The sequence below is a fragment of the Schistocerca piceifrons genome, chromosome X, assembly GCF_021461385.2.
Source record: "Schistocerca piceifrons isolate TAMUIC-IGC-003096 chromosome X, iqSchPice1.1, whole genome shotgun sequence".
NCBI lineage: Eukaryota > Metazoa > Arthropoda > Insecta > Orthoptera > Acrididae > Schistocerca > Schistocerca piceifrons.
The window spans coordinates 593,567,547-593,591,319 of NC_060149.1; the positions used below are offsets into that span (position 1 = coordinate 593,567,547).

At 40.1% G+C, this 23,773-nt stretch overlaps 1 protein-coding gene across 1 annotated transcript in view; it reads left to right on the forward strand.

Annotated features, from left to right (window-relative positions):
* Positions 1-23,773, forward strand: part of LOC124722103 (solute carrier family 41 member 1-like) — a 166,082-nt gene that overhangs the window by 108,540 nt on the left and 33,769 nt on the right. Inside the window, exon 7 of the mRNA XM_047247301.1 lies at positions 6,105-6,313. Coding sequence (XP_047103257.1) covers positions 6,105-6,313 — 209 coding nt within the window. The remainder of the gene's footprint in view (positions 1-6,104; positions 6,314-23,773) is intronic.

The window sequence follows — 23,773 nt, forward strand, 5'->3', positions numbered from 1 at the left end:
CCTCGGCCAGCCTCCCATTGTGTCCCGTCATCTGACGTTCGTGGGGATGTATGTAAGAGGCTTGTGTCGTTGTGGTGGGATGCTTGGTCATCCCTCCAAGGAAACAAGCTCCGGTCAGTAAAACCGCTTCCAACTGTGTGGACAACATCCTCCCGACCATCTCGGCGCGAGGAGGTCCTTCTGACCAGGTTGCGGATTGGGCATTGCCGGTTTAGCCACCGCTACCTGCTCTCCGGTGACCCAGCCCCGCAGTGCCCTTGTGGTCAGGCATTAACAGTGCGCCATGTTTTATTGTCGTGTCCCCGTTTTAGTCAATTTCGTGTTGTCCTGTCCCTGTCATCTACTTTACCGGATGTTTTAGCTGATGACGCTCGAGCAGCTGCTCGTATTCTGCGTTTTATAACTTTAACTGGCTTGTCCAAAGACATTTAATCTTTTTACTTATTTTATCTGCATCTTTGTCAGGTCCTTCTGGTGTCCTCCCATCCCCTTGAGTTGTAACAGATTCCATGTGCTCTAACAACAGTGACTGGGCGCTAATGACCTCAGCAGTTGAGCGCCCTTAAACCCAACCAAAAAAAAAAAAAAACCTACCACTCAACTCATGGAAATGTCAATCACAAAGTAATTTTAATTGTAGTATGGTGTGCAAAGTTGCTGTTTCACGTCACATTGCAGTTCAGAAACAAACATTACCAAACATTGTCTCCTCCAGCTTTGTTAGTGGCAATAGTGCCTAGGAATCAAAATTGGATTCTTTACAGGAAGCACTAATGCCAGTTGCTAAGAGGGCATTTCCATAGAGTGCACTTTCAAACAGTGTTCTAGTGAAAGGGCTGTGTGATGCTGCAGTATATCTGCATGAGAAAAAGACGAGATTGACAATATGTTTCAGATAAAGTCTATAAAATCTTTATTTTTCAGTCAATGTAAAGGGTTTTCTCAGACCTGCCACAGATCTATTGAGTCATCTCTACACTGTAGGAGTTAAAAGCAACATGTGATTGTCACAAGGTGTACATGGAGAAACTGGGAGGACAATGAAATAATGTATTACAACGCATGGGTACCATACACCTTAAAAACAAAGTATGAAACCTGTGGTAGTGGAGAACAGGGATGGCTTTGGTCAGGATGTAGACTTTAACATGTGTTAGCCAAAAAAATTGGTGTTAACAAAAGGAAATTCCAAAAAGATGTAGAGTCTTATATGAATGAGTCTAACTTTAACAGATAGGATGGCTAGAAGCTATTGAATTACTGTGGTTTGCAGTGCTCTTTGGGTGGTATAGACATGCCAGGAATTCACATCAGCGGCAATGTAACAATAGTATTTTTGTTTCTGACATGTAATAATAACTACTTTACTCCTCCTCGTACTCCATGCTGCAAGTACTAAACTAATGACACAATAAACAAATGAAAGCCTGAGATATTTTTACCCAATAATCCCTAGTGTAAAGAAAAAGAATGGGGTAACAAATCTTTTATATATGAATGTGACACTGCTTTTCAGCAGTGTTCAGCCAATTGTGGACATCAGAAGACTCGAAAAGAAAATCCAACAGAGGGTTCAAAACACTTTGTTGTTGCAGAAGTAGAAGAAGAAATTGATTCGCTCTAATCACCTGAAACTTATCTTGCATTGACATCAGTTATGAGAGCCTACAGACTCAAATATGATGGAAGCAACACTATTTTGTGTCCTTTTTGTGTTAGAAATGTTTAATTTGAAGGCTAGAAAACCTAATTTTTTCTTCAGTACTAATGTGCTGTTCTATTAGTCATTACTGGCTTTGATGATGCACATTTTTGTCAAACTGTTTTACACCTCCGTTAATTTTTATGCTTGAAGTATACACTACAGTGCAGTGAATTCCATAAGTAGTTTGAGTTAACCTTGTTTCTGTTTGTATGTGTATGGTAAGTTATATGTGGCCATCTGGTCAAGTAAATTCCTTTAAAGTGATGATTCATGTTTGTTTCTGGTGAGACAATTTTGAGGGTGTAAAAAAAAATTACTTCCTGCGTAGAGATGCACCTTAATGCCCTTATTCTCCCATAGAAGCATAAGATTGTGCGATGCAGTAAGTTTGAGAGTGGTGACTCTCCAGTATTGATAATGCTATAATGGCTCACATTGAGAACAACTACGCCGGCCGCGGTGGTCTAGCGGTTCTAGGCGCTCAGTCCGGAACCGTGCGACTGCTACGGTCGCAGGTTCGAATCCTGCCTCGGGCATGGATGTGTGTGATGTCCTTAGGTTAGTTAGGTTTAAGTAGTTCTAAGTTCTAGGGGACTGGTGACCACAGATGTTAAGTCCCATAGTGCTCAGAGCCATTTTGAGAAAAACTACAGTATAACCCCTCTTTTACATTCCTGGAATTACATTTTCACGCTGTTTGACATTCTTTATCATTCCCGTCAAATTTTCTATGCTCACAATGTTAATTAACCCCCAGTTTTGCATTAACATACTTATAACTTTCTCATGATTTACACTTAATGAACAAATGTTCATAGAGAAAACAGTTGACATAACTGATGTTAAATTACAATGCATGGTGTTGGTCGTCAAATAGTGTTAACAATTATTACATGGTCAAATTTATTGACACCAGGGTGCTCTACACAACAGATCTGAGCTGATAAACGAGTAAAGGTCTGGACAATTCGGGCTTTATCTCCTTTCGCTGCCAAACACTACTCGGCGTAGTAGCTGATGGGAGTAACTAGGTTGGTTATAGTTTGGTATCAGGACCAATCACAACCATTTCCTAACTGTCACCACTGCATCTGCACACCTTTGTGATTGTTTTGATCGTCGTGATTTGCATTATTCGAACCATATTTATGAGGGTTGCCAAGAAAGTAATGCACTGCATTTTATTTCTTAGCCGAAAACAATGCTACGAATGTAGATGATTCACACAGTGAAGCACTGGCTCTGCCACTAGGACAAGGACTGATACCGACAGGGCAGACACGTCTTTATTTTCACTGGAGGAAGGCCGTAGAACAGGATGGAGATTACGCAGAAAAATAGGGTGTGTAGATAAAACACCATTCTTTTGTGTGTGTAATTCTCATTATGTTGAATAAAGAATTGTTGAAGAAAAATGAGGTGCATTAATTTCTGGGCAACTGTCACAGTGTGTTTCATTGTTTGGCTACTTGAAGCACTAGTTGACACATTTGCTCTCTTTGCAGCAAGTGTTTTTGGCTTGGACACTGCACCAGTTATGTATTGTTTCATGCTTAGCAACATGTGTTCTGAAAATTTATTCTCATTGTCAAGTGCATATATTTACTTAAGTATTTTTTGTGATGTTTCGCAAACAAACAAACAAACAGAGTGAGTGATAGTTTGCTTGTGTGTGGGTTTCTACATAACTGAAGAGGCACAGTACCTGATTACCTCAAAAAGACGATTACAGCGCAAGAGATGCAGAACAACACATATGCACAAACCACACAAAATACTCATGTAAATATTTGCACCTGACAACAAGAACAAATTCGTGAAACATGTCATGCTCAGCTTGAAAAAAATGCGTAATTGATGCAATATTTTATTAGTTACATAATGAATTATTTCTGCAGGCTTTCTAAAAACATCTATTGCGATTTATCAAATTAAGTCAAACGTTTCTATTTGCCAGACAGTTTCCAGTTACATCGAAGGTTTTTATGAGATGATAAACTATTAGTATATAATATATAAGTCCATGACGAGTATTTTGATGCCTATTATGTACATACATCTTACGAAAAGTGTGAAAATGCAGGGGGAGATCCTACATGTAACTTCCGAAACATCATGTGCCACATTTTACATTTTCCTGCATTTTACACAATTTTTTTCTAGTCTCTTGAAAAGTGTAAAAGTGGGGGTTCACTGTAGTCTAAATTTGTGCTTAATACATTGTTGATGGGAGAAAGTGTTGGCAAAAGTGTGTGATTTGAAATTTATGTAATAAAGTGGCCTCTTCAAAACCATGACATTTAAATAAAAACAAAGGTGAGATAGAAAAATAACTCTCACCAGAGGCTGCAATCACAAATAACCATATATAAACATTGTCATATGAAACTTTATTTTCTAATTATCTTATTCCTGAAAGAATGTTTTAATAATTGTAGCATGTTGTAATACTTCATTTTTCAAATTGATATTTTTTTATTCCCCTTATGAGATAAAAAACAACTGAAAACTCGTGTTCAGTAAAGGGTAAACAATTCAAATATTTTTAATGGGAATAAGCTATGTGCCATTACCAGACTTCACTCTCTCCCTTCTTTTAATTGCACAATCAGTCTTAGCTGAAGTGACACTGTACTTCCCAAACTCATCAATCAACACAATATGCACACTTAATTTAACATGATTGAGGGCAATAATGATCAAATATCTCTATTAGGATCTTGCTATAAGTTTTTCTGGTTTCCTGAACTGTCCTTAAAATGCGCTATTGTGACTTATTTTGAACATTTTGTTTTAGTTATTGCATTTCCATCTTTTGCTGTTGTCAGATATGTCATGCTTCGTAAATAACCGTGTGTCCTCCAGATTGGTTAAAGAAATTGGTTATTTTAGTGAAGATTGTACACTCTCATCTGTGTACCACCAGGAGACTTGATTATGATTCATGCCTCATTAGCTCAGGGCACAGTTTCATATTTATCAGCGTAAGATGGTAGGTTACGTATATGGTAATGTAACGCTGTTTCATATCCAGGAGTATATCAATAATGATTAATTGTAGTCTGAAGATGATTCCTTATGCAATGTGATGGAATTGCTGAACATGATTCTTTATACACAGTTACACAAACAATAGGTAAATTGATTATTAATTGTACCTTTAGTGTTAGAACATTTTGATTTACCCAAAACAGTGATGCAATTTGCCACATCAAACACATTGGACAGATGACAGAAAATTCTGCTTCATGAGATTTTGTCTGTGCTATGTTCTCAGTGAACTGATGGATTGCAGATTCAGTGGAATGGTACTGAAATCTGTATTATGTTCAGTTCAGAATTTTTTATTTTGTTACTTAAGTATTCTGGAGTATATTGTATTTTAAAATACTCAAGGAAAAATATTACTGGACACAGCTTTTAAACAGGGTGAATCTGAACTCTGACAAAATTTTGGAGGTTGTTATGGAGTATGTTCTGAGTATTTTAATATAAGGGACTTACGGTCTAGTGCTCCATTACAGAGTAAAATTTATTCAGTTTGTTACCACAATTACCCGTTCCTGTGAAAATACCTTGAAACAGTGAAAAATCCTGTAATACACAGTCACCAAAACATACAACACAAAACACTGAGTAGTGCAACAATCCTCAGGTGAAAAAGTACTGTGATTTGGTTGCCATCACTGTGACAACAACTCAGAATAGGGTCATTGTGCCATTCCTCCATTGCATTTGGTGACCCCTTACGCAGCTTGTGTATTGACCAACTTATCACCAGTAAACCTATCCACACTGCTATGTATCACTTTAACAAACAACTGACACTGGAAGAAAAACAACACAAGACAGAATTGAGCAGTACTGAGTGCAAGCTTGAAGGCAAAGAGTAAAGCACGCATTACCATTGCCAAGAGTTAGTACCATGAATAAATGAAACAAGTTTATTTCCAAATACGACGCAATATGCTTACTGTCAATATTTGCACTGCTGGATAGATACTTTGAGTGCAGTACAAATACAAAGATACATGGGGGTAAGAAATCAAATGAAATGCAGTTACTCTGTATTGAGCCACCAAATACCACAGGTTCAGTTTACCAAAATACTGAAAAAATATTCAACTTCCAAAATTTTGTTGGTGTTAGGGCTCACATCGCACACTTAATTTGCTTTATATCGTTATTTTAAGAGGAAGCAAGCACGGAGCTAAATATCCCTTTGCCTTAGAGATAAATATTGATGGAGCTTTCTTATATAAAGTAAGCTGTTGTTTATCTGTAAAAATGTCCTGTGAATGCAATTATTTTAATACATAGTGAAGTGAAACTTCATTTTGTGGGGTGGGATGGTGCTTGTGTGGAGTTGCAATCTTCAATTGGGCTTGTCTTGTTTCAGTGCTGGTGGCCTAATATTGGATGTAATGGTCTCACGTTTTGAAGGAATTGCAGTCTTCCAACCAGTTATAAATGGCGTTGGTGGAAATCTTGTGGCTGTGCAAGCCAGTCGAATATCAACAGCCCTTCACCGTGATGCTGAACTTGGCACATTAGATGAAGATACTGATAACATAATGCTTTCACCATTAATAATTTTTTTTGGAAGAGGTAAGATATGTCTCAAGATATTGTGCAAATGATGTTTGTGGGTTGTGTGGGGTGGAGGTGGGGCACTGTGTGTTTCATTTCAGGTTGCTAAACTGAGTGTCTCCTGTGTTGGAACACCATTAGCATTCATTTACTCATTCTGTTATTTCTTTTTTCCCCCTAAGAATCTGAATTGTCTCCCGCTGTTCATTTTAACAGCTTCCAGTATCTTCTTGTTTATATAATGTTTTTACCCTCAGTTTTGTGAGGTTGCAAAGATTTAGATAAAAGGGAACAAATTTGTATAAATTAATGGGTAAAGCAGCTATGCGTTTTTTTTTACCATAATGGATCTTGTAGGCACTCAACTCAGATGTTGTATAATTATGATGTATGTCTTCAGGGTGCCTAGATTCTTTAGAAACTGAGAAATCTCTACGAATTTCTGCATTTTGCCTAAAAACCTTGGAAAAGGCACAACACCCTGTTTGCTTTCGAGCAGAAGCATTTGCTTGCTTTCTGCTTGGTTCAGTGCAGCACAACACTTGCCATTCATTCTGAGCGTGGTGCTGTGCAACTACCCACTGCCAGTGTTGTGGCATCCCCTACACTCTCTCTCACTCAGTCCAATGCAATGACCAACCAGACTGTGGCCAGCTGATCTGAGCCAAGCTGTATGGAACTTTGTTGTTGACATGGAATGGCTTGCATGTGTGTCACTGCAGCCTGATTGTTTCCCCCTGTTTTGTTGTTGTGGCATGGTTTTATGTGTGTGTGATGCAATTTGACTAGCAAGGAACTGTGGAGAGTATTTTGCATGGTTTACATTTGCATCTGTTCAAATGTAAGTATTGCTTTGTTTACTGACGGTGTGATGACAAAGGTATGCCCTTTTAGGGGCAATTGAATGCCTTTTAGAAGCATTTATTTTGAAGCAGGGATACTAGCAAGTGTAATGTTTATGTACAGTACATTGTTTTGGATGTATACCAAAAAATTACTGTTATAGCATGCCAGGAGCTATTGATCTGGTTGCTGTTGTGTATAAGACTCATTGTAGAACTTAAGTGGTGGCCGTAAAATAGTGTCATTAGAACACTAACAAGTGTGCCTTGGGATTTTGATGTTCATTGGTTGTTGTTTTAACACCTGTAACAGAGGCAGTGTGACACAGGTGGTCAGAGGGCAAGTAAGGACTGTAGAGTAGGGGGTTTGGGCAGTAGGGGCGGCTGTTTGTGTTGTTTCTCACCTCACTGGCTAACATTTCTGATGCTACTGTCCATTGTAGTTGATGTTAAGTAATTTCAATTACGTGCACACGATATTTTATTGTCTTACTTTGCACTCAGTCAAGGAGGGTTGGAGATGAGGGTGTGGGGTGGAGGTTGCTCATAGGAAAGAAAATATGACAGGTCATGAGATTTTTAGAGGCTTTCTGTCTTTGTGAACTCTTGGACACATTCTGCTGTTTTGTTTAGACATGGTCCTCTCTAAAACATGTCAACTTGAGGTCCAGACATAGAACTGGAAGTGTACATTCCACCCTCATCGAACTGAGGATCCAGTCTTTTGCTGGGTCACAGAGTGCACATCTGAAAAAGTCAGTGCCTGGTACACATTCTGTAAAATGAACTGCTCCTTCAGCAGTATGGACTTGCAGGCTTGTACAGTCATGCAAGGGGAAAGACACACACTGGACTTGAGGCTGCTAGGAAGGTGACAGTGCCCATATTCATGCCAATTACTGCAAACAGCCATGGCTCAAATGGTGCTGCAAAAGACATAGCCCCCGCAGTGCCACTGGACGCACTCGGCTGATTGTAAACTCCAGTAATCAAAAGGAAAATCCTGGTGTTGCCCTTAACTCACTAAGTGCTCTGGAAAATAGTTACCAATTTCACTGAAGAAAAATAGTATTTCCAATTAGTATCTGCATATCTTTAGCTTGTTGCAGTGCAGGCAAGGAGTGCATCATGCAGCTGTATGTCTGAACAACCCCAGGCCTTACCTTGAGGTCATCACATCATGCACCTATTGCATGAACTTCTCGATGATGGCCAACAATTTGATTATACTCAGGGGGATGCTGTGATGGAGACAGAGATCTGTTCGGTTCGAGGCACTCAGTCCGGAACCGTGGGACTGCTACGGTCGCAGGTTTGAATCCTGCCTCGGGCATGGATGTGTGTGATGTCCTTAGGTTAGTTAGGTTTAAGTAGTTCTAAGTTCAAGGGGACTGATGACCACAGATGTTAAGTCCCATAGTGCTCAGAGCCATTTGAACCATTTTTGAACAGAGATCTGTTCTTGTCTGTGCACTGCTGTGAAACACCAGTCTTCTCATAACATTGGCAACCTTGTTAATATCTTACCAAATATGTTCCCAGACAGTGACAATGCCTCCAAAATGCAGCTTCAAAACTCAAAAACATGTAGAGACTTCAGAAAATAAGTTATGCATGTTATCCCATGCGAAGACTATTGCACAGCAAGAGTGATATATTGTCAGATGAGAGTACTGTGTTTCCCGCAAACGCAGTTCTGGTGTAGTAGCATGGGTAACACTTGCACCATAGTGTGTGAGTGAAATTGTACAACAGCTGGAAGTGTATTCCAAAGTTGAAGTAAACTGGTTGGACACTGAGTCACTATGAAATTCTGGTCATGTATTGACCAAATGCAATGTAGCATCCAGCTGTAGTGTAATGGTGCCAACATTTTGGCCAAGAATGCACAGGCGTTGGTGATGCTGATCTGGAAGTCCAGATCTTGCACTATGCGGTGTTTCTATCTTTTTGGCAGAATGCAAGAAAAAAATGGAAATGTCGTGTGGCTGGGGCCTCCCGTCGGGTAGACTGTTCGCCTGGTGCAGATCTTTCGATTTGACGCCACTTCGGCGACCTGCGCGTTGATGGGGATGAAATGATGATGATTAGTACAACACAACACCCAGTCCCTGAGCGGAGAAAATCTCCGACCCAGCCGGGAATCGAACCCGGGCCCTTAGGATTGACAGTCTGTCATGCTGACCACTCAGCTACCGGGGCGGACAGAATGCAAGTAAACATCTGGAGGAAGGAGATTTTCCATTGAGGAGGATGTTCCCATAGCAGTTCTAAAATGGCTACATGACAAAAGAGAATTTCTATTCTCGAGGCATTGAATGAATGGTAGAACTTTCCATCCATTGTTTACAGAGATTTGTAGCTACATTGAAAAGTAGTGTCATGTAGCTATGTCGCTTTGAAGTGTAGTGCAGCATTCAGTGAGTTATGTGGCCTGCCATAATACTGTGTAACTTGCTTTTTGAAGTCCTCTCGCAAACTGTAACACAATCATCAGACTGGGACCATTTTTGACCCAACTTCAGGATACTGTTGCTGCTTGTGATGTGGCTGTGCTTGGCTTTGATGAGAGTTTGAATAATGTTACCTAAAACCAGCAGATGGCTCTGTTTTTATGTTTCTAGCATAGTGCATTGGGACAAGTTGTGAGCAGGTGTGGGAAAAAGTACTGCAAAAGATTTAGCTGAAAGATTCAAACCAGGTGAATCCCAACCTGAGGTAAATCTGAAAAGGCAATTGTTCAGGTGTCCATGGATGGTAGTAACACATTCCCAAGAAAAATAGAAAGTAAGCTTAAAGTCAAGGATAATACAGAGAATCCTGTGCTTTTGGATTTTAGGAAACATGGCTTACACACAGTGCATGGTGCCTGTAAGACAGGTTGTACAAGCACTGAGTGGGTCCTTGTTCAGTTTCTAAGAGCTTTATATAATACAGTTAAAAATTTCCCCTCCCGTTGAGCTGATTTCAACAGTGTTGCAGGTACCTCTGTTTTTCCACAGAAGATTTTCTCTGTCTGTTGTTTGAAAAATAAAATGGTGGCAGTCAGAGCTTGACAAATATTAATGGATGCTAGACAGTATGTGAAGAAAGTAAAAGGGGTAAAGAAGGAACAGGAGGAGATAAAACGAAATGTCAGTTTTGGAATTCCTGGGTGTCACTACCAAGTAGTGCACGAGTCTTTGAACAACGAGTTAGTGAGAGCTCAGCTCACCTTTTTTGAGACTGGCTGCTCAGGCTGAAGTTGATAAAGCTCTTAGTTTTTTTTTGTGTTGGCAGTGGAGTTGTTGAATAAACACAGACATCTACAAAAAGAATGACACATTAATAACTTCATTTATACTATGTACACTTAATAATTAATTTATACTTAATTTTGAATGCCATGGGTTGTTCTTTGGTGCCGAGTTATATGCAAAGATAGTAATTAATGTTTTTGATAGAACCAATATTAGTAATGCTTTGTAACATCATGCTACGTTGATAAATTGTCCTCACTGCAGTCTTCTACTCTAATTTTGGTACGTCTACAGATGCACGGTATCTGAGATGAGCTCTGAATTGGGGTGGTTTAAAAAGGTGCGCCAGCCAGAGTTGTACATAGTGAGATCATTTGATTTATTTATTTGTTTATTCTTCACAATTACAGTCTATTATCTGAACAGGTAAAATAGGCCATATGAATCACATTTTCATGGATAATAATAACTGATCCTATGGATGGTTGTTTCCACTGCTGGATCTGCCCTCATAATGCTCCTGTCAGCAGCCATTGCCTGATAGATTCTTCGGGCACAGGCAGCACGCCGGCAGCATTTCCACTATGACGATCAATTTGACCAATCAGTGTTATGTCTTAAAGTCCATGCTTCCATGAGCACTTCCACCAAGGCAATGTAAATTCATGAGAAACTGTGTCATTGCCTTCTATCCATCTACAGACTACTGTATTTACTCGAATCTAAGCCACACTCGAATCTAAGCCGCACCTGAAAAATGAGACTCAAAATCAAGGAAAAAAAATTTTCTTGAATCTAAGCTGCACCTGAAATTTGAGACTCGAAATTCAAGGGGAGAGAAAAGTTTTAGGCCGCACCTCCAAATCGAAACAAAGTTGGTCCATTGTAATGTGAGAGACAATTTAGGTCGAATGAATGAAGATAAATCTACAGTAGTTTGGTTCGAGTTGTAAGCTTAGCAGTTAAGCTTTACCAGGTAGCCATTGCTATGCGTCAGGCGCTCCGTCCGTGTTTATACGGGTACCCTTCCTTTCTCATGTGCTTCGTCTGGTTTGAATTTATTGCTTATTTTTCTTCGATCTGATATGTGCCGTTCTCTTTGTTATATGTGTTTACGTCACTCTCAGCTGAAAATGCTTTACTGTACTGTGTCGTGCATTGTTTGTTGCATTCTGATAATGAGTGTTTACGGCCTGTCGGCGCTCGCGGCATGGCTTGCATTTGTGCATGCTACCGCCGCTTACAATTTAAAAAAAGAGAGGAATCGCCTCATTAGCGAAACGATGGCAAGAGACTGCTATTTGTTGTTACTTACACTGCTGCTTTCTTTGATAATGATCAACAAGAACCAAATAATAGACTGCGTATGATAGCTGTTCTGAATGAGAGTGTAGCGAAAATTTTTCTCCGTTTGAAAATCTTTGCAGACACCTCTTTACTACATTACATTCTGCACAGAAATTAGTCATCTTAGATTTAAAAATCTAGTCAATTGCCGTGCTTTATTTCTGACTCTATCACTATTAGGCATAAGAATAATACGAATATAAACATGACATGATATGTATATTCTTCCGCGTTTGCTGTTGTCTCACTCTAATTTCGTTATTTATTAGGCGGATGGGATTTAAATGAGATAGCAGCAAATATGAAAGAATACATGGCAAAATGTTTATGTGCGTATTATTCTTATGGTGAAGAGAATACTGCATGTGATTCACAATTCATAAAAGTTCCTATTAGCAACCATCTCTTCTCACAGGTAGGAAAAAATTCAGAACGTATAGTTGGCAATATTGACAACATCCCAACAGTCTTGCCAGTCGGATTTTTGTAGTACATTGAAATGCTGCTACATTCGAAGATGAACAATACAGAAACTCGGGGCAGAGAAAAAAGCTCGTCTTCCACCATTCTTTCTTTTTTTCTTTCTTCCTTTTTTGTATAGAGCTACATATATTCGACGGCAGAAGTTAGTTGTGGTGGCACCTACCAACAGTTTTCAGAACTTTCGCTTACTTTGCACTCGATTCTAAGCCACAGGCAGTTTTTTGGAATACAAAAACCGGAAAAAAAGTGCGCCTTAGATTCGAGTAAATACGGTATGTTGTCTAGCTGTGATGGCTGCATGTTGGCATGCCTTGTGATGTCTTCCTTGGCCTTCCTGGATATTGCAATTGCAGTATTGTCCAAGGTGTGCCAGGTCAACTTGCTCCTTAGTGCTGCTTTGGGATCCAACATCCTTAATGCCTGGCAACATTACCCTCTTCATCTTCATGGAGTGCGCAGTCCTGCAGTGTGTGTTCTGGAGTGTCTATGTTGCTGCAGGTGCAGCTGTCAATCAGGTGTCTTTTGATGTGGTATAGGTATGTAGCATATGGGCCATGACCAGTCACGTTATTTATCAATCCACTTGACTGGTCAAGAAATCTCATTTTTAGTCTCTCCCTGATGTTAGGGAGAAATTTGTGTGTTCTCCTGTCTGTACCTGCAGTGTCCTATTAGTTTTGCCACATTTGTAACATGCGGTTTTTTATTAGCTTTTTCGTATTGACCTCAGTTCCAAGCATCTTTTGTACTTCCATTTCATAATTACCAAGTCCAGTGCGCATATTCCTAGAATTAGTAACAAAGCATCATTCAGGATGTTGCAGTAGGTGCCCATTAATCTTAGTAGTACTCCTCATTGAACTCTTGTCACTGAGACTGGCTGCACAAACTACAATCAATGAGCCCAAACACTTGTACCATATCCTATGGAAGATGCTAATATAGATTGGTCATATGCTGTGATTGTTTTCAAAGGAAGCTGGAATTGCCTATTTGCAGTGGTTGTAATTTTATTCATCACATTTCTATCTTTTCTGCCTGCTTCATCTATATGATGCAAATAGTTATGACATTTGTCTAGAAATATCCCTAGATATCTCATTACTTTGCTTTTCCTAATCATTATGTCATTTATTTTTATTTCACAGTTTCTAACCAAGTTCTCTCAGCAGGAGGTACATTGTTTTGTGAGGTGCTTGTGACAGTTTAATACTTCAACATCACCCTTCAAGTTCGTGGAGCACTGTATTAAGTTTGTCTTCTATAATCCTTATGGATTCACCACTTTAAAAAAAATAGCACATCCTCTGTAAATGCTACCCATCTGCTGATGGTACTGCTGCCTTGTGACTTGTGTAGTATGGGATCCAGTGCTACATGCCAAAACTGTGGATTACATACCTCGGACAGTCTTTCGTAATAGTATTTGTTATTTTCTTTTTCTGGGACTGTGAAAGAAGCATATCTCCCATGGCAATAATTTCAGGCAACTGTACAGTGCTTCTGGACACTCCAACTCCATAAGGCAACCAAAGAAAGTCAGACACCATAGGTTACCAAAAGTGCCAGGAGTATCGTTGTACCTAGAATGAATATCTGTCACTAGCAAAATTGCCCTATTAACTACCTCTTATGTTGACTTGCCTCTTCTAAAGCCATACTGGTTGGCGACTCATCCCACGTAGCAGTCTGATCTTGTAACCTCTTGCATAATTTTTCAAATACCATGCCGAGAATGTTCAAAAGACAAAATTGGTCTGCAGGATTTGAGTATCATCAGACCCTTTCTTGCCAGACCAACTCATACAGTTCGCACAAGTAACTGTCTTAATTGCTCACCAAGGGCTTGTGTTACTTTGGCAGGGATCACATCTGGTCCTAGAAATGTTTTCTTTTTCAGTCTTACAACTACTTTCTTCTTGTGTGAAGGGGTACACTAGTTTATTGTTCTTCCCATAACCTTTTTCATAACCTACACAGATCTGTTTCACCTTCTTCTCCATCAGCAAGTATTGTTTCCATTAGTGGGGCTGCTGACTTTTCCCAAATCTGTGTTACTGTCTTGCTATTCCTTTTGAGCATGGATACGACAGTTGGTGAATGTATTTCCTTGCAGACTGTTTTACGTGGTACACACTAGGGACCAATTTCATAGTTAGCCTCCACAAATTGCTTCCATCATTCCAATTTTGTTCCCAACAACTCTTCCCTAAAACATTGTTTAACATACCTGTTTCTATGCAACCTTGAGACTCCTTCATGGGTCTTCATGGGTTCGGTATCCCTTCCTGGCTCTTCTTATTTCACATCTGAATTTCTGTAGTGCCTCAATCCATATACAAGGTACTCCTCTAGAATTACCTCTCCTGACAGGTATCAGTGTCTCCTTTGCTATGTGGGTAGCCACTGTCAATTTTTGCACTTTAACATCTACATTATCACCCAGAAATGGACTTCTTGGATAGTGAAACACCCTTCTTAACTCTTCCTAGTTAGCCCCCTTGATTTTATATTTGGGTATTGTGCACACATATCCTGTGACGTCTTGGATTTTCCTTCGAGTGATGGTAGTGTGTATGATATTGTGATCGCTCAACATAATTCCACTCTCAGCCTCCCAGTGTTTCACCTGGCACACTGCGGCTATATTTGCTAAAGTAATGTTTATATTTGACATTCCTCAAACCCTCACTTCATAGGTAGGCGGATTGTGAGGTGCCTTCAGTACCTGTACGTTGTGTTACATAATGGCTTCTTACAGCTATTTTCCATGGCTATCAATCGGGCAGCTATGCCACACTACTGACTCTGCATTTGCATCAGTGGAGTACACAAGAGGATTAATTCATCCTAGGTAATTAATATCCTTTGGTCTCAGCAGATACTCATTGGTGTCATCTCTAAATTGAAAATACGTAGGAACCAGGATGCAATTCTCCCTTCTGATTAACATTTCCACACAGATTGTGTGTTCTAAATAGTTGTGATATTGTTGTCACTGCTATGGCTTTGTTAAATACTATTACTGCTGCCACGGGATGTTATCCTTGGGTGACTATCTGGGCAGTTATTGACAAGTTGGGTGGTTTTCATGCCTTAGTATACAGTCCTTGGATGCACAATACATCTAACTACAAATCTTCTGCCACTATTCTAGCCTCATGCAGTGTGCTGACCGACCCCTCTCATGGCATTAAATTGTCCTATTTTTATCTCTATAAGGGATGATTGGTATGTATTTGACAACCTTGCCTTCTCATCTGTAATCCTATGCTATATAGCCATGCATCATCACAGCATGCCTGTACAACATATCCAAGGGTAATGATTCATTTCCTCTGGCAGAAACCTGTTTCAGTAACTTCTCCAGTTTTTTCAATTCTGTTGCAAATTGTTCATTTTGAGATGGAATCACTATGAAATCAGGTACAGGAAAAGTAATATACTCCCCTTCTGGACGTATATTCCTTACCAGATGTCTTAATACTGTAGTAAGCATCATCAGCTCTTCCATCCTAGTGAGTTGCATCATGTTCTCGATGCTTTCATAAATCTGTTATGGATCGCTTCCAGTCTGTGTTTTATTGTTCACTTGTATGTTGTACATGTTTGTTTCCTTTATGAACTGGCTCTGGGTCTCTTACTGTTTTTGTAGCAGATTCATATCCTGCATTGGCAAATTTTCTTTTCCTTCTGTATGTAGCACAGTATTGTCCTCAAGTTGTGTGATGTCCATACTCTTACGCACAACAGCCCAGTTTGATCCTGATCACCTGTATCGTACGTCACTCCTAAATCCGCTTGTGATCTTGCTTCTCTGTTATACCACGTAGTTCATAATTTTCACCAAAAACTTCTTTCCTGCTGTTTCATAGGTGCATGATGTTCTACTTCAGTTTGTGTCGCATGCTCTTTTCTGTGGTACTTCCTGCTCACTTTTCGCCAGAAATTCCTCACTCTTTCAGTGCCCGTCCTCCTCCTCCTCCTCCTCCTCCTCCTCAGTAATGATTTGCTTCACTGCTAGACAGTCATTCAGAGAACGAATTCCAAGACATACTTCTTGTCATTTCATGAGAGCTGTTCTAATCTCAAGGGTCACGTCAGCAACTTGATGAGCACTTTCCTTTACGTTGGTCCTGTCCTGAATCGTGCTGTAAAGTCACATTCGAAGTTTTCCTTGGTCAGTTTATCATAAAGTTTCTGCATCTATATTGTGTGTCATTAAGGTCTCTCTTTCTTAGGCTGTTCACAAATCAGTCTCTCATGCACCTTTTTGTTGTTCATTATGTTTCCCATGTCACTTAGTATAGCTGTTTCCGGGATGACTACATTATTGGTTTGCTTGATCTTTCTTCTACAAATTTTCTCTTTGATTGGGTTTATTAAGGTCTTTAGCTTTTGTTGCACTATCCTTGCCTCTTCATTTGTTCTTGACTTTATGAACAAAGTGTTTTGTTGCATTGTTTGTGGTGCTGTGATTTTAGCTGCGGTAGCTGTTTTGGTTGCACCTCTACAAAGTGACATCATTGGCACCACACTTGCATGTTTTCTGTTTTTTCTGTGAATTTTCTGTATATTGTCTTTTTCTTTTGTAGTTGTTCCAACCTCCCAATTCATAACATCTGCTCTATTGCCCATTGCAATATTTTCTCCTTTAATTCCACTTTTAATTCACTTGTTATTGTGTGTGTCATCTTTTGCACAGAAAATTTGTTTTCAGTAAATAGCAAATCTTTCTGCCACTTTTGTATATTCACTGCTTCTCTAATTGTTGCTGTTTTCCTTTAAGCCTTATAGTTTGAATTAGCTATGTCAGTTGTCACCGTTCCTTTCAGGATAGCTATTCCGACTAAATCTGCTTGCTTGTTTGATGTCAAATACACCGTGATGCACAGCCTGTCCAAATGGCTCTGAGCACTATGGGACTTAACATCTGTGGTCATCAGTCCCCTAGAACTTAGAACTACTTAAACCTAACTAACCTAAGGACATCACACACATCCATGCCCCAGGCAGGATTCGAACCTGCGACCGTAGCAGTCGCGCGGCTCCGGACTGAGCGCCTAGAACCGCTAGACCACCGCGGCCGGCACAGCCTGTCCACATTCAGCTGCAAAGCTGGTTTGCTTACATTGTTTTCCACTGAGTCTCCAGAAGCAGCAGAATACATTTTGCATGCGACTTACCTTGCACTGGCCATGGCTGGTTGGGATTATAAAGCAGCTGGAATCAAGCTGCGGGCCCCCAACACAGCAAGTGTGGTCCATATGCCTTCCTCAGCTGACGCGCACAAACACCCATGCACTAACGGCAGAGCAATGATCTGTCAATGCAGGTGGTGACGGATCGTACATAAAACTTCTAAAGCTTCAAGAGACACTCTGTGCTATTTACATTTTGTCTCTCATTGAGAAAATGCACACTTGGATAAGTGACACATCCACTACCTGTGGATGCAGGTACCTTACTTCTACATGAAAACACTGTTTGAACATGGAGCCAACCTCAAGATACAAATCCCTTGACCATCTTGATTAATAGAGATCATGTCATCTTAGCGTCCTCTTGTGTGTAACTGAGAACAGCAGGTGATGGATAGTGAGCTCACACCAGTGGCGCAATGGAGTGCCATCTCTCAGCTAGCTACGAGGAAGTTGCCAGTGCAGTTCACATAGATGTTGTCGATACCACAGTTTTTGTCAGTGTGCGCTTCCAGCAGCTCTTTGTTTCTAACAGAAATGTTTTATTAATAATGTTTTGCTTCCTTTGCAACCTAATCTCATTCTAATTTTCCTGTAACTTCTAGTTCATTTTACTTTTGAGACTTAATTCTGTTGCCAGATGCTGGCATGTTCATTTCTTGGTTAAAATAAACCACATTCATTTTAAAGGCTTTTTAAATTGGAGTATAGCCCCCATCATATTCCTGTACATCGAAAAAATTTATAGCATTTGTCATAAAACTGATTAAAATTTGTTAAGGACTAAGCAAAAATATGAGCCCAGAAAAAGCAGAAAATGACATGGAAAATTGGGAAATTTGAAGACTCACTGTTCTTGCATGGTATCTTTATAAATGAAAATTGTTATAGTAGCTGCTGCAAGCGACATGTATAGAGATCTGTGGGCTGTATACTGTTGGATGATAGGAAACAGGATGGTCACAGATAATTTCAAGATGGAACTGCACTGGTCTTTCAGTGGTCTGTAGTGAGTAGATCTCAGATGTTATACTGTGTTCGTAACAAAGGCCTGACGCCAACTACTACAGTGGTGAGCAGATAAGAAGGCAGCTGAGTGTAAGATTGTGCTCAGAGAGAGAGAGAGAGGGTGAATACTCATGATATCACTAGTTTGCCATTTGTGTGCTGTCATTTTTGCACTAGATGGACAGCTGCCCCTGACTCAAGTGCAAATGTGCATGTAGCAATATTGCTGCGAGCTGTGCTGCATGCAGTGAAGCACAGTATTTAGCATTGGTGACTTTCAAGCTTCAGGTTGCCAGATCAAACCCATCCACCAATAACTATTTGTTGTTTACAATTTATCATTTCTGGAATGTTCGTAAACTTTCTTTTATTTGTATATTCTGAAGTATTCGGTGTTTGTATATTCTGGAATATTCAATGTATTTATGAACAGCAGCACTCTCCGTCCATGAATTCAGTTCTCTTCTGCTTGTACATTGGTGCCGGTAATAATCATATTTTCAGTACTAAGTGATGGACTTCATTGATGATGACCCGGTGTGGTTCCCTTTAGGCAACATAAAAGCCATCGCCTTCATAGACTGGAACCGAAATACAAGCTGTACATCATTTTCAACATCTTTTATTCAGGAAATTAAATGATTCCAAAGCAGTAGTAGCAGCAGCAGCAGCAGCAGCAGCAGCAAGTCAGCTGCCTATTAGGTGTCCATCAGTGTTCTCCAGACGTGCTGGTCAGGACCCAACAAAATGCCTGAAAGGATTTGATCGAGTCAACAAATATAACGTGTGGGATGAAATGATTAAATGATATGTCTGTCAACAGTGGACTTGGAAGGTACAATCCAACAGTGATACGAGAACAACAAAGATAAGCTCATTGTCTGGAACAAATTCCAAGCCGAACTGAAGAAAACGTTTTAGAACAATCAGCAGCTAGTCTGCTTAGCAGAACAACAATTATCAACAGGGCCTGACACCATGTTTTGGCCCTATGCCACGTCGTTAATCCAAATCTGACAGAAGCCAAAAGACTCTCACTCCTTCTGAAAGGAGTCACAGCACACATGTACTGGCTCTTCTGGTAAGGGGTGCTCAACAGAAGGTTTCATAAAGTTGCGCCAGCACATTGAAGAAACAACAGGAACATAGTTGTGTGAAAAAGATGTAATCAACTGCTGAATGTGGTCCGTGTGCCCCTGTGCCACTGTGGGAGTGGGAGATCACCATGCCATCACCTCTTTCATATGCCAGGTAGTGAAAGAAGAGATACAACAACATATGGCAGCCAGAAATGTCATACCAAATACAACAGAGATATTAGTCACGAATGTGTACCCTGTATGTCAGGAGATGGTAGAAAAATGTTGAAGAATAGGTCCAAAAACCGACATTTGGAGGACAAAGGACAACGTGCCAGTATGTTTCCACTGTGGACACATACACTACTGCATAGAAAGATGACTGTTCAACTACTATCCCACTAGATGTAAACCACCACTCCAGTTCTCTTCATACTGGTCAACTGCAGACTGTTATAGTTGACCTGTGGAAAGAAAGCCTGCCGCAGTACTCTGGAAGAGGTTGTTCCCCTATATGCCTTATCCATTTCCATTCGCCTAGCCACCAAATTCGGGAAAACTATGCAAGGCAATAATCTTTGGAGGTGAGGCTACAGGAGATGAAAATACTGTGTGGGCAACAGTTACCTAGATATCAGAAAATCTCATTGACATCATCTCATTGATCATAAGCATTACAAATGGTAAAGGAGAATGTGGATCACTAATTGTCATGAACAGCCACAATTCATCCCTCAAGGTGTGTGCATGGGAACAGCTGGCCCAGTCCAGGATGAGCTGGTTAGTGACATCAATGAAGAATCGTGGTCCACTACAGCTACAGACAGTGCTCAAACTACCAATACAATCTGACTTAACTGAGAAACAGGGTTGCTGACTGTTAGCTGTTGTTCAACAATTTTAGGGTGCTTTCAGATCCAGAGTGGAGAAAAGACAGACCAAGTGGCTAGTGGTAAAACACTGTATCACAACCCCCTGACCAGTGTTTGTATAGGAAGTTGCTTGTTGAAGGTGCATAATTCAGGAGGAAGGGAGGAGATGCTGCAGGATAACATCATTGAACCTTCAAAAAGTACTTGGTCCTCTCCTCTGGTCCTTGTGGAGGAGGAGGATGGCACATGGTGTTTTCTGCATCAATTTCCAGTGACTACACACCAATGAAGAAAAGTGTCTACAAACTGCCACGCATTGTTGACACCCAAGATTACTTGAAAGGAGCATAGTGTTTCTCAATCGTGGACGTGCAGACAGGCTACTGGCAAATCACAGTATTGACGAGGTTGGTCAGGAAAAGACTGCCTTCATAACTCTTGACAGCCTCTGTGAGTTCAAAGTTATGTCGCTTGAACTGCGTAATATTGCAGCCACCTTTCTACCTTTGAATGTGTGATGCACAACGTGCTTAGACACCTTAGGCTGCTGTTACAGTGCAGCAGCACAGCACGACCAGAGAAGTGCAATGCAGTGAGCAGATGAAGCAACTGAAGGAGCACCGGTGTTGGTCAGTGTGTGTAATTGTAATGGCCCTGCAAGCAGGATGGCTGGAAGCAAAACGACACAGAGCGGTGCTGAGCAAATCAAATATGTTTGTTTCTGAGAGCAGTGACCATAGCGTTTGGCAGACTCCAGCTGCAGTTGGCTGTTGCAATGGGTAGCAGAGTCAGTACTGTTTGCTGGCACTTGTCTCTCTTGTTGTACTGTTGGGAAAACTGCGTCAGAAAAAGCCTTGGTAGCAGCTGTTTTTACATAGTGCCCTTTTGCCCTTTATGGGACCGGAGAAACAACTATCATCACAACTGATTCATTTGGACAAGTTAGCTGATAAAGTGGCAGCAGAATTACAGACAAGTACAGAACAGATGACTTTTTCTTTTCCTTTTTCTGGAGCCACAGGCAAGTAAAATTTTTTGAAAAGATATATCTGCCATTTGACTGTATATAATGTGTTTATTTCACTATTTAGATTTTGGCCTTAGGCCATTTTCAAGTGTCAGTGTCAAAAATGGTCCAACTTGTGTGAAACATACGTTGTAGTTGAAAAATGCATATCAGTTTGTAATGTGTAAACCAGTTATCTCTTAAGTAACTCTGGACATACCAGTGAAACATAAAAGGGCTGTAAATTTGCACGTCTGGCAAGTGTAGTAAAGCCCTGATGTAAATTACATGTTCAAAACACAGGTGTAAACTTCATTTCACTATATCTAAACATCAATACAGATGAAATGAAGCTTACACCCATGTTTTGGACATCTAATTTACATCACAGCTTCACTATATTTGTCAGACGTGTAAGTTTCCAGCCCTTTTATGTATCGCAGATATGTTCTCGTACTTACTTACTTACTTACTTACTTACAAGACAACTGGTTTATATATATAACGTGATATGTATTTGTGAAGTAACAAGTCTGACGATTTTTGACATAACATTTGAAAATGACCTAAGGCCAAAATCTGGATTGTGAAATGGAGAAGTTATGTAAGTCAAATGGCAAAAATATCTTCTTGAAAAGTACAGAATATATTTCCTTCACATCTTATTTCTTTCATTGTTTTAAAACAAGAGGTGGTAATAAAGTTGAAGTTGTATAACTGATAACACGCGAAAATCATGTTTTATCGTTTGAGGAAAAGTTTTCAAAATTGTCTCTGTTGGACAGCTTCATTTGAAGCTCTGTTAAGTTTTGTCTTTTCTCCTAAGTGCGCTGCATAGAACACCAGATATCTACTGTGTTGCTCATCGCCATTCAGGGATCCTTCTAGGTCAGTGCCAGTGTTAAGGAAAAAATGTGCAATTTTCAGTATTGCCAGCAAATTGTGGTGAAGCTTCTGTTGGCTTAAAAAATGTGCTCCACTTAGTGCTTATTATTCCAAAAACGCATCAGTTAATTGCCATGGTCTGGGAGGGTGTTTGTTGAAATATTCTTTCCCTGGATTTAAAACCTATTGTCCGTATGATAGGGTAAAGTGCCTCAACAATGGCTATGCATCATCACCAGTGAATACTAAAGACAATACAACTGATGTCTTCGGTAGTGGAGAGTCTGCTGGTATATTAAACTCCCCTTCTTGCATCAGGCGAGATACAGTAGAATAATTAAATCTATCACATTCGCTTTCCTTTCTACATTCTCCAACATTGATTATAATGAATTACCCATGAGTATGTGCAACTGCTTGTAGTACGATTGAGTGAAAATGTTTATAAGACAATGTACCAGAATTTTCTTTGCATTTTAGACAAATGTGTTTTCTGCCAACATCACCAACTGCATTTGGAAAGTCATCTTCCAAAGACACACTCATGTGACGTGGCTAGAAGCAATCCCACAATACTTTTGTGGCTGACCCCACAATTCTTACAGTGGTTGTGAATCCTACCGAGAATGTTACAGCCATTCTCGAAAACTGGTTCTGGTTTCCAGGCACCTGTAACAATTCTCGTTTCACCAGCTGTTGATGACCCTTAAAAATCAATTATTCCATTGAAAAAAACTGTAATAACTTGTATACTGTGGTTTCGCACAGTAACCATATGGCAACATACTCCCATCTTTGTGCGCTATTATTTGCCCAAATAATTAATGAGATACAAGGGTGTTACAAATATTTCATTCTCACTGTATCATCTGGGCATGCGAGCGGAACACAGTGCACTATATACGGTCCTTTTTCTCGAGAATGGAGTGAGTTATAGATCCCAACTCAAGTTTAAAGAATAGTACAAGTGCCCCACTCAAACCTCCCTGATTTTGAGGACCCAGGAGAGAAAAACCACAGTAGATACGACAATGAGAAATGCACCACATTGTAGAGCATCTCAAAAAATTTATATTCCCCTTGTCAGAAGTGCCAAGTATTGTCGCCAGACTGCAGCATGGTCGCATGAAGTGAAAATGGCGACTCCACAGCAGCGCATGCAAGCAGTAGTGTAGTTTGCGGAAACAAAATCGCCGATAACTGTGCAAAGAAATTGTCGTGTGTGTGAATGTGATCCACCTGATGTGAATACAATTACGGAATGGTGTAGGAAGTTTCTGGCCACAGGAAGTGTTCTGAAACGTTCTGGTGATGATGCATGTTATGGAGTTTCAGAAGAGACAGTGGAGGACATCAGACAAACGTTTCTCAGAAGCGCACGTAAGTAAATTCCTCAAGCATGTAGGCAACTTGATGTACCTCGATCAACATTGCATCATTTAGTTCACCAGTATCTTCATATGTGTGCTTACAAAGTGCACATTCTGCAACATCTGACGCCAAACGAGAAACCACG